Raw genomic sequence first — 12,183 nt, 5'->3', positions numbered from 1 at the left:
TTTATCTAGCAAGGGCTCAAGTGATTTTTTTCTTTTCTGTCTGTAAAACACTTGGTTTTTCCCCTTAACTTTGGAGTTATGATGAATCGAGTGGTGTTCGACACGTACGTAGAATGTTTCACCCTGGCCGGGGACTAGGAGGTCCTCGTGCTCGTAGATCAAACATGCACTTTACTAGCAGTTCTACTGGTGGACTTTCTTCTTCTCAGAGTTCATATTCTCCAAGCAATAGGGAAGCCATGGATCCTATAGCTGGTAAGTTAGTTCCACATTAATAAATGGAATGGCCGGGAAGGAGGCTCCCTATAAAGTTTTTTGGTGGGATTTGTGCTCCTAATCTCTTAACACACTCATTCCTTCACAAAATTCCCCAAATTTTTATAGTATGAAGTATTTTTAAAATAGACAACATAATGTTCGTATTATTCTGGCATTATTTAAGTAGTTAGAGGCATTAGATAGTAAGGCATGGCTCTATGTTTTGTTTGTGGCCTGCATTGAAACCCAAGAAAATCATAAGAGGTTCAGTTAAAAGACCATCAGAATCATGGTTCAGCCTCCACAAATACACGGATAAGAAAACTAATTGACAAGACTAAAGAATTCAGGTCTTCTCATACACGAAAGTAAAGTAAGAATTTCTCTGTTCTTGCTTTGATTTGGGAGTTATGATGGTATCAAACATACCGAAAAGAACATGTCTTAATAGCTTGGGAAAGTCTTACTAAAAAACAACATTTGAACATGGAGTTTATAGCAAGTTGCAGGGTTTAGTGGATGGCCAACCTAGAAGCCAGCCACACAACACAGGAGTTAAGCGTCAAAATAAAATGTCAGAAATCACTGTAGGTAATGGGAGGAAATTAGACTTTGGGTGGATGTGCACACAATAGAGTATACAGATTCCGAATTATGTTGTACACCTGGAATTTATATCATGTTATTAACCAATGTTATCTCAATAAATTTAGTTTTTTTTTAATGAGTGTACCCTAAAATTGACAGGCACAGACAGGCAGTGAGACTGGGAGGCCTGGGGCAGGTCGGAGTGTACACACAGTGCCGGGAGCCATGGTGTGGCTTGCAGAGCGTGCTCACACACTGATAGGCGTAAATCTGTAACGGAAACTAGGACCCCTTTTACTCATAACTGTCCTTTAAAATGTGATATGCATGTAAAATCTTCATTCCAGATGTGCTTTAGGCATTGGATGTGCAATGCACTCAATAAACTGAGTTTTGGATTTTAAAAAATATCCAAAGGGAATCCACTATTTACTTTCTATCTTTGGTAGCGAGGTTCTAAAATTAAAGCTTAAAGTAGTTTCTCAGCTGAGTTTTAATGATGAAGAGCATTTACTAGCCTGGGAATGTCTACAAGGCAATTGTCAACTCCAGGTGACCCTCTGGGTGGGAGCAGGCATGACTGCACCTTCTTAGATGAAGATGCAGGGACAGCGGTCACCTCACTCTTAATGAGGGCAGATCAGAATAGACCAAGGAGGCTGCACAGGCCCGTCACCTTACTGTGCATCTTCAGTGGTGCTCTGCCTTCTCATGTGACAGTGTCAGAGAGAAGGCGAGGCAAGTGGGCAAGGTCAGAGTTAGCAATGGTTCAGGTCTCTTGGATTTCATTCTGATCATTCATTCATTCAATCACTGAGTACATGCTTGAGTGCCTGCTATGTATCCGGCACTATTCTAAGAATTGGGAAGTGCCTTGCTTTGGTGGAACTCATGCTGAGAGGGTTTATATTCTGATTGGATTAGAGGATAAACCACTTTAATCTACTAAAAAGTAGAGAAAGTATAACTAAATTAGCTCATTAAGCAAATAACTTCAACAATCTGTTATGTTTTGCCTAAAACAAAAATAATTGCATGTGGGTTAATACTCATATGTGCATTCCCCACACCTAACACCTCCAGCCTCCAAGAGGTATTCTAAAAAGTGTTGATTTCCAAACTGAAACTAAATGTTGCCATGGGTACCTGCCTGTGGGCCCTTCATTTTAATGTTCCTTGGGTAGAAGAGTGCACCATTCTGTTTTCTGCAATATTTAAGTAGACATTAATCATCTTCATTTCCATTGGCAGAGCTTTTATCTCAGTTGTCAGGAGTGAGACGTTCTGCAGGAGGACAGCTTAATTCTTCTGGCCCTTCCGCTTCGCAGTTACAACAACTGCAGATGCAGCTGCAGCTAGAACGGCAGCACGCCCAGGCGGCACGGCAGCAACTGGAGACCGCACGCAATGCAAGCCGGCGCACTAACACAAGCAGTGTCACCACTACAATCACACAATCCACAGCAACACCCAACCCAGCTAACACGGAAAGCAGTCAGCAGACTCTCCAGAATTCCCAATTTCTTTTAACAAGGTAGCTCATTTATTAACATTTCTTTCAGAAGCAGTGTTTCATTAGCTCTACTCAGTTTGAAATGATATTTTCTCTTTTGTGCTCATGTATGTTCTTAAACACTTTGCCTTTAATCAAACCATTAAAGCCCATAGGTTTGTGATCAAAATTGCACATTCAGCCTAGCCAATGTGGCTCAGTGGTTGAGCCTCGACCTATGAACCAGGAGGTCACAGTTCTGTTTCTGGTCAGGGCACATGCCCAGATTGCCGGCTTTATCTCCAGTAGAGGACATGCAGGAGATAGCCGATCAATGATTCTCATCATTGATGTTTCTTTCTCTCTGTCTCTCTCTCTCTCTCCCCCTCCCTTCCTCTTTGAAATCAATAAAAAAAATATTTTTAAAAACACACACAAAGCTGCACATTTAATATTTCCCTAAGAATATGAAAAATAATTACTATTTCAGATAAAGTAGGAATGCTGGTGGTCCTGTTCTAACAGCATATCATTATCAAATAAGAATTTCTTTTCCCGGGTTGCCCATAAAACTTAAACACCATATCATTACATATATGGGATGTATTATGTATATTTGTTATCATAATTAATTTCTTTTTATTACCATTTTCAATCTGTTATGAAATATTAAAAGATACAAGAGATGATTTCATAACATGGTTTTCTCCTGTGACTATTAAGAAGCAGTATTTAAATTCTTATGGTCAGCACACAAAAGTACTAAAAATGGGTTTATCACAGTGTAAAAAATATTCGGTATCACAGTAAGTGGCGCTACTAGATGAAGTAGATTTTGTATTTGCTTCTAAAAACTACCATTAGCAACTGAATATGTTCCTGTGTCCAAAACCTCATAGGCATTTGCTGTGACTTTTAAGAATATAAAGGAATTTAGAAAGAGCAATGATGAGTAGACTTTGGCCCAACAGAGAGTGAATCTGGACTAATTTGGACTTTTCATGGAACAAAGAGGAAAATAAAACTAAAATGAAGAAGAAAACTGTAGCCCTAGCCAGCTTGGCTCAATGAATAGAGCATCAGACTGAAGGGTCCCAGGTTCAACTCCTGTCAAGGGCACATGCTCAGGTTGCAGGCTTGATCCCCAGTAGGGGGCATGCAGGAGGCAGCTGATCGATGATGCTCTCTGATCATCGATGTTTCTATCTCTCCCTTTCCCTTCCTCTCTGAAATCAATGAAAATATTTTTTAAAAAAAGAAAACTGTAATACGTTAGTTGTCTCTAAAATGCAATGTGTGTGACAGTTAGATGTTAGAAGAAAATATTTCTATGTAAATGTTTTTTATCTCATACTTTTAAATATCTCTGGCACATTTACCGAGTTGTAAATAATGTACTCTGGATGCAGAATAGAAAGTGTTGTGGACCCTGACTAGAACCCCAGCTTTGGCATTTACTAGTTTGGACATTAGGCAAGTCACTAACTTCTCCAAACCTCGATGTTATCATCAATATTCTATGAGTTTGGGGGGAGAATTGTTTTCAGGATGAATTGAAATACTGGTATGTATAGGGTCTGGTTCAGCATCTGGCATAGAGTAAAGGCCCAATTAATGGGGCCCATTATTATCATTTGTTATGGATCTAAGGAGTAAATTTCAAGTAGGGGATTTACCTTTAGATTGTCAGAAAATGCTGCTTCACCATAAATCACAGAGCCACAGATAGCTCCTGCCTACTGCCATGTAACCTTACCTGTAGGGAATGACCAGCAGCAACCCTATAAGTTGCCAGATCTAGGTTCCTACCTCAGAAAGGAGACCTACCAATGCGTGTATCCTCTGAGGTCCCACAATGAATGTCTTGCCTGTGCCCTTTAGAAAAGACATCTTCCTACCCTGGCCCCATTATTTGTTTTTCGTCGTTGTTTTGTTAGCCCCAGACTCCATGGGCTTGATGTGGGATTTTTCTCTGCAGTTTTTCTACACTAGACATCTAGCTCCCAGGGAATGCTGTGGGTGCCTGAGTCCCTCGGTTCTTGAAGGCCCCTGCTGTCACCTGATGCTGTACATTGCACAGTACCTTGCAGTTTGTAGACCATTTTCCACATCTTTCATTGTATCATTTGTTCCTGACTCACTATTTACCTAAGGTAGTATTTCCCAAAAAATATTCCCTGGAACTTTATATATTCTAAGGAATATATGTAGTTAATCACGTTCATTTCTTTCCTAATGAAGAAGTTTGGGTAAAACTAAGAAACAGAAATGATTTATTTACTGTTGGACTTCTCAGAACTTCAAATAGTATATTAACATGCATTGTGTTGTTCAAGGCCAGGAGAGTGAGTGGCTGCAGTGTCTCCAGGGGAAAACCTGGTCTCTGCTCACACAGCTATTCTGCGATATGTGTGGGCTCAAGCCTGACCTTTGATCTCTTTGGCCAGAGACAGTTTCTGTTCATGTTGCCCTGAAACTTACGGTGAGAACACAGTTTTTTGGGATTCAAAATGGTTGACTTTTTAGAAATGATTAAGTGCCTGTGTCAGGTTTCAGTCTTGGAGGTGGAACCAGCTAGTTTGGCTACTTCTCCATCCCAGGTGCAGTCTGGCCCATCAGAAACCTAGCCCTAGTACCAGATTTTAGCTACCTCTCAGGAATGAAACTTTTTTCAGTTATTTCCTAAAATATCAAAACAGTAATATTAGAATTACATGATCTCCAAAGAATTAGAGTCTCAGCCTATATGCTTCTGGTTTTTCCGCTTTCTATATAGTTATTCCTCTATACGTACTTTATTTTTCCACAGGGGCTTTGACTTAAGGGTTCCCCCTCCTCCCCCTTTTCTGGAGGCCTTTTCCAAAACGAAGGGTATGGAATGTATTTCAATTCTTAACACTTATTTATAGTTTTTGATAGAGAATATGTAGTCTAATGCTCAGTCTTCTTCTGTTCCATTTGATATTTATGATATTCTTTTAAAAAAAAGTTTTTATTGATTTTAGAGGGGGGGCGTGGAGAAGGAGAGAGAAACATCAGTCGGCTGCCTCCTGCACGCCTCCACTGGGGGATCAAGCCTGCCACCCTGGCATGTGCCCTGACTGGGAAGCAAACCAGCATCCTCTTATTGGTGCATGGGATGGCACTCAACCAGCTAAGCCACATGGGCCAGGACTCTATGACAGTCCTATTTGTTTTTTGCCATAAATGTCCCCAGTCATTTTCTTTCAATGTTGATTTAATGGCTTTTTATGTAATTACTTTCCACATCCTTTTGCTTTCTTTAAGTTCCGAAATTCAGATATTTTCCTTCGTTTTCTGTGCAATAGATCTAATCATTCAGTGGTTTTGAACTTGACAGCCGTGAGATTTTGAGCGTCACTTAAGCTCTGCTTCAGTTTCCTCTTCCTTTAAAATGTTGATAATAACAGGACTTAACTCATAGGAGTGAAAAGAGATACTACATATGAAAAGCACTTAAAACAGAGCCTGACCCCTAGGAAGTGCCCAGTATGTATCCTTCATTGTTACTTTGGGAAGCCCCTGTCCCGTTCCTCTCAGCATCAGTGTGACAGCACAGAGCAGGTGCCGCTATAGCGGAGCGTGGAGCAGCCCCTGTGTGCTGCAGGTGCACCCGGCTCTCAGGGAGCAGCTCTGCCCTGGAGTAGCCCCTGTGTGCCCCAGGTGCACCCAGCTCTCAGGGAGCAGCTCTACCCCGGAGTAGCTCTACTGTGCCCCAGGTGCACCCGGCTTGCAGAGAGAAGCTCTGCCCTGCGTGCCTGCTGCACCTCCTGTCACTGTCGCCCTCTTCTCCCTGTATGGTTACTTTTCCTGACTCCAGTGCCCCAGCTAGTTTTCCTTTCTCCCCTCCCCTCCCGGCCCCTCTCCTCTTTGATTCCTTTCTCTACTAAAAATGTAGAGAAATAAAATCAGTACTGAAATTAAGCAGAATTTTGCTTAAGTTATTTAAGAGGTTACCAAAATTCAACTCTTAACATCTGTCCTGTCTCTAGACAGATAAGCATTCTGGGCCATTAAACCTCAGGTCAGCCCTCCTTCCTAGGTCCTCTGTAGGAAGAATGGGGAATGGGGGTGGGGGATGGTTCTTGTCCTCTCGGGCTTCTGTATATAACAGTGGTTCTCAACCTTCCTAATGCCGCGGCCCTTTAATACAGTTCCTCATGTTGTGGTAACCCCAATTTCATTGTTACAAATTGAACATAATTAAAGCATAGTGATTAATCACAAAAACAATATGTAATTATATATGTATTTTCCGATGGTCTTAGGCGACCCCTGTGAAAAGGTTGTTTGACCCCCAAAGGGGTCTCGACCCACAGGTTGAGAACCACTGGTATATAACTTCATCTCAGGAAGAATTACATGGAATCAGAGAAAAGTCAAGGAAACTTCTAGGAAATTTTTCAGTCAAATACTCTAATCACTAGAGCTTTTGTTTTTTTGTGATACTGGGTTGCTATACCAGTATTTCCCATTTTTACTACCCATGGGTGAAATCCTGGTTAAGGAAATCACTACGTCCCCAAGCATCTGATCTGTTAGAAAGTTTGTTTTGCTCAGAACAATTTTCACTGCAGTTTTCTCTGAAGGAAGTGTGAGAAATCTAAATATATTTGTTTTACTGAATCTAATTAAAGCATAGACTGCACCTCAGGTAACAGTATTGCTACAAATGTGTGGAATTTCAGCAAAATTACGGTGATAAATTAGAGCAAGGTATTCCAACAATGTGTCTCAGATTCTGAGTTTTGCCACCAGGAAAGCCCGCAGTGTAGGACATTGCAGAAGTTGGCCATGTCTTTGTCCGTTGATGTTGTCCAATAAGATCTTTTCTCTTTGACTTGCACAGGTTGAACGATCCTAAAATGTCCGAAGCAGAGCGCCAGTCCATGGAAAGTGAGCGCGCAGACCGCAGCCTGTTTGTTCAAGAGCTCCTTCTGTCCACCTTAGTGCGCGAGGAGAGCTCCTCCTCGGACGAGGATGAACGGGGGGAGATGGCAGATTTTGGTGCTATGGGCTGTGTAGATATTATGCCTTTAGATGTTGCGTTAGAAAACCTAAATTTAAAAGAGAGTAATAAAGGAAATGAGCCTCCACCACCTCCTCTTTGATGACATCCCAATTCGCAGACAATGTCCTCTGTGCTGTATTTGCCAATGAAAGTGGACAACAACTATCTTGGGTTTGTTTGGTGATTGTAATTTCAGGTCTGTCACTCTTGTTACATTGTGTACATTCAAAAGGAAGAGAGAAAATATATATGATAATCATTTCCACTTAACTAATTTTTACTTCTAGCAGGTAAATGTAGGTAGCAGTGCAGGGGCGACCTCTGCTTCCTGTACCTTGACATGCAAAAGGCTCTCCTAATACTCCACATTCAAACTGAAGAGGAAAATTGAAATCTCTAATGAAGCTGCTGTGTGTATTTATGAATATTAATGAATAAAAACTGCTTGGATGGTTTACCTTAACTACTGCATGAGGTTTTTTGCAGCGTGCATGAGTTTTAGTGCCCTTGTTATTTAAAATATTAAATACAAGGAGTAAAACTTAAACAAAAATAAAAGCCCAAAGCTTTCCCAAACATTATTCAGTGGTTACCAGGCAAAAGAGTTACATGATGAAGTAGCTTTTGAATAATGTCTGCCTGAATCACCTTTCTTTGTGTGCCTCCTACGCATAAAGCCAGCTCTGCAGTGGAACCTGGGAGTTGTAGCGGGTGTCAGCTCCGCCCTGTGTGACTGTCCTATCGCCTGTTCGTTATCTTTCCCGCGTGGAGCTCAGCCTGTCTCTGTAACTCATCTGTAGAAGACACGCCAGTAAAGCCACTGTCGGGATCTGCTGCAGGGCGTTCGTGTGCCCTAAAACAAATCTGCTCATGTTTGTTTCAAGTTTTTACTTTTTGTGGTTGTTTAAAGTTTTTTTCAATTGTTAAATATGTTTTATTCAGGTGTAGATGAATTTCATTTGTCCGCTGTTCAACAAAATTAACCTGAATTATGTCGTCTTTGTTTTTGAAAATCTCACATTCTCAATCATATCTGCGTTGTTTATGTATGTGCTTCATAGTTGCTGAGACAGATCAGTATCAGGGGAGCTTGGAGGATTTGCCTTTCCAGATTTTGTCGATATATTACAACCAAATTCTTAATGCTAACTTCAGCACCTTTTATTTATTGGGTTTTTTCAGGCATAAAAAGTAAAGCCTTTTAATTGAATCATGCCACCTATATGCCTATATTATTGATCCTATGTGTAAAAAAGAAAATGTACAGCTTTTTGGGGTTTGGAGGGGCCGGGATATTTTTTTATTTTCTGTTGCAGTTTTTGTGCATAGACTTTCACAATAGCTCCAAGGCAGGAACAGCGGGTTTGGGGTTTGGGGGGCAGTTTTTGGAATGTAAATGTAGGACTTTTAAAAAAAGGTGCGCACAGCTTCTGATAAATTTATAACCTGATCATGTCTTGTTCCAGTTCTCATCTCTGAACCCTTCTCGCAGTCTCCTCTCCCTAGCCCTCTTCCTTCCTGTGTGTTTCTCTGTGTCTGCAACACGACGAGCATACAGACTTGAACACCCTCTGGTGTTCTTCCGAGAACTGTGAAGTCCATGTCCATCCAGATGTAACCAAAAAAGAAGTCACCCCACCCGTCTAGAAAACTCGCTCTCCTCCGCACCTCAGACTCCAACCGTTTCCAAATACAACGGCTTTGTCTCCTTGAGTTTCTGTGACGGAAGTGTTTTGAAGGAGAATTTGACAGCAGGCTTCCGGTTATCCTGGAAGTCCAGTCCAGTAGCGATTTTCTTTTTCTCAGTTGTTGAAACGTTTCCAAACCCAGTTTTCAAGCTGTGGTCTTTTCAAACCCATCTTCTGCACATAAGTCACACATTTCAATAAAGCATTTTCAAGACTGTTGACCACTTGAATTTCTTTGCTGTTGGTGAACTAGCCTAACTAACCATTACTCAGAGATTTTATATCTCTAACCAAGTATTTTTTTTTCCTTTTATGCTAAACTGAGAGGTCCTGATTTTGTGTGAATGCATTACTTTGTATGTAAGGCATAGAAATTGCCAATTATATGCCTTCCCTTTTCTGCACAAATTCTGGGGAAATGTAAGATCCTTCCTTTTTTTTAACATGGTTTGAGGAGACAACTGTAAGTTTGTTTAGGGCAGTTTAATTTAGGTGATGAATTGAACACTTAAGACTTAAGATTCCATCTCATGTAGAATACTGTATATTAATTATTTTTTACCAGCTATTTTACAAATACCTCACCTCATCCTGTATGTAATCAATAATGATGTATTAGGGTAGAAAGACACAGACTATCAATATAAAAAAATATATTTTAAGTCCTTCAAATTCTTGTGTCCTTTTTCTTTAGTTTCTGAATTAACATACTTTTGGAATTATTGGATAATAATTGCAAAGACTCTGATGTAGAGGAGAAAGTCAATGCACTATTGTTTGTTTTGGTTGCACCCTCCCATTTCTTAGGAGCAGATGCTGAGTTTTGAGAGGTTTTGTTTAGCTTTGAGAGGGGGTGTGCATTTGTCAGTGTTCTATGGAGCTTGTTTTCATGTCCGGGTTAGTAACAAGTCTTTCTGTCCAGTGTTCTGGAAGAAGTTTAATGTCGTGACTCAGAGGACCCAAAAAAATTTACAGTGAAGAGGAAGAGCTACAGAGAATGTGTACTTCTGTATGTGTAATTTATGGAATAGAGTATGCTGTGTGTTTAAGACTCCCAGAGTAATCCCTGCTAAATTATAATTGTATGTAGGATTTCCATGGGCATCACATTCCTAGACATTTCATCACAGAGAACAATGGAATTTGAAATTTGACTGAAATAGTAGAATCTACCTCATGACTTTCTCAGATTGTCATTCATTTAGCTTCCTAAAATATTTTAACTCTGAGCAAAAAGACATTCCTATGATTTTATGGCTATAATCATAAAAGATAATTTCTGGTAATGGCTACAGTGAAATGTTTGGATTTGGATTTAGATTAACCCACAGAATTGGAGCCTGGGATTTTACTAACAGTAGTGGATTCTTAGAATTACTGATGCAGGTAATTTAACAGAAAGCCCATCTCCCTGCGGCCCCCCCAAGGAAATACAGTTTAGGATAGCAGATTACATTATTAGAATAACAGAAGGGACACAAAAACCCATCCCATTATTATCTCTCCCCCCCCCCCCCATGTTTTTCCCTGTCAATACTTGATTTTTCAATAATGCACAGTGGTCACTAAGCCTATTGTGTTTTTTTCTGATCCATAGGCCACAATAAACAAAACAAAACAGGAAGAGTTCCTAAGAGTTCTTTTGATGGTCCCTCACAGCAGGTAGTCTACTTACCTGTGTATTTTTTTTTAATATATTTTTTATTGATTTTTCACAGAGAGGGATAGAGAGTTAGAAACATCAATGAGAGAGAAACATCCATCAGCTGCCTCCTGCATACCCCCGACTGGGGATGTGCCCGCAACCAAGGCACATGCCCTTGGCCGGAATCAAACCGGGAACCCTTCAGCCCGCAGGGCGATGCTCTATCCACTGAGCCAAACCGGCCAGGGCTTACCTTTGTATTTTACTCTGTGGCTTTCCGGATCCACACAAACCTCAGTAGTTCATAGCTCTATTTAAGGGCAAATGGGAAAGGGAGGTGATGAAGAGGAAAGGAGGTGGTTGGAGAAAGGGGGGCTTTGAATGGGATCCCTGCCACTGAAAAGTATTCAGAAAAAAAAATCTGTCATTGGAGTGTAATGTGGTTAGCACAGCCCTGTGAAACAGAAGTATAAAAGCTACAGATAACAGAGAAGTGGATGCTAAAAGCGCTTAACAAATTAACAGTTTTGTAAGGAAAAGCCCCATAGCTCCATTTATATAAAGTCTATTGTTTCTAAATTACTGGCATGTACAGCTTTGGAGGCACATGCAAAATTTATTTCATTAAACAGTAGGTGTGACATTTTCCCAGAATTATACACAAGTTGGTGTTAGTGCTGGCAACACGGCATGCTTTTCTGTGCTTTCTAAAGCTCCACTAGGCACTTGAAAACCAGAACAGTTCTCCCCCCTCCGCCTGGTAACAGGCCCTGTCTCCAGGTTGCAGTGGGGAGAGGTTAAGCTGGGATGCACGATGGAGCAACAGTGCACATTTTCTGGTCATTTGTGACAATGTTGTGAAATTCTGTGGCTTTAAACATGGCCTTATCTGAATAATTTCATAACTATATTCCAAAGAGAATTCTTCAGAAACAGTTTTCTAAAGACCTTTCTCCCTCACCTAGTTGGGAGTGTTGTTGGAGCTGGTGGATGAATCTGGTGACAAATCTGAGCTGGAGAGAACTCCTTTAACTCTTGCTTCCAGATTTTGGTGAGCGTGTTCAGAATTCTACTTCCATATGAAACAGCCCGCATTTAATAGCCACACTGCATGAAGACTGTTGGGACATCCTATTCTGTAAACTGGATGAAGTCCCAGCTCGCTCCTTTGTGATTCTGACCACACCGCGTATAAAGGTTTACCCGAGGTGGAAGCACCACTGCCCCCAGTTAAGCCATGTAATACTCCTGAGTCAGCAAGTGGACCTGGCCAACGAGGAAGCATCAGCCCATCTAGGGGATGAAGATTTCATGGGTTCCTACCCCCTAGTCACATCAACTATTCTGGCCAAGCCTGAATGCTTTTCATTTTGTCTAGGAGAGCTGCTGACAATTAACAAGACACTAGTTTCACCAATGAAACCCACTCTTTGATACGCAGTGTGCGAATGAAAGTCGGTTGAATTGCAAAAGAGCTTGT

At 40.9% G+C, this 12,183-nt stretch overlaps 1 protein-coding gene across 1 annotated transcript in view; it reads left to right on the top strand.

Moving 5' to 3' along the window:
- KCMF1 (potassium channel modulatory factor 1) overlaps positions 1-9,277 on the top strand; it is a 73,475-nt gene extending 64,198 nt beyond the window's left edge. The window contains exons 5-7 of the mRNA XM_036333982.1: positions 81-255; positions 2,098-2,380; positions 7,209-9,277. Of these exons, the coding sequence (XP_036189875.1) occupies positions 81-255; positions 2,098-2,380; positions 7,209-7,470 (720 nt within the window). The 3' untranslated portion in view covers positions 7,471-9,277. The remainder of the gene's footprint in view (positions 1-80; positions 256-2,097; positions 2,381-7,208) is intronic.
- The last annotated feature ends 2,906 nt before the right edge of the window (positions 9,278-12,183 follow it).

The sequence above is a fragment of the Myotis myotis genome, unplaced genomic scaffold, assembly GCF_014108235.1.
Source record: "Myotis myotis isolate mMyoMyo1 unplaced genomic scaffold, mMyoMyo1.p scaffold_m19_p_14, whole genome shotgun sequence".
Taxonomy (NCBI): Eukaryota; Metazoa; Chordata; class Mammalia; order Chiroptera; family Vespertilionidae; genus Myotis; species Myotis myotis.
The sequence above is the reverse complement of the archived record's forward strand: the minus strand, read 5'-3'. Positions and strand labels throughout refer to the sequence as shown.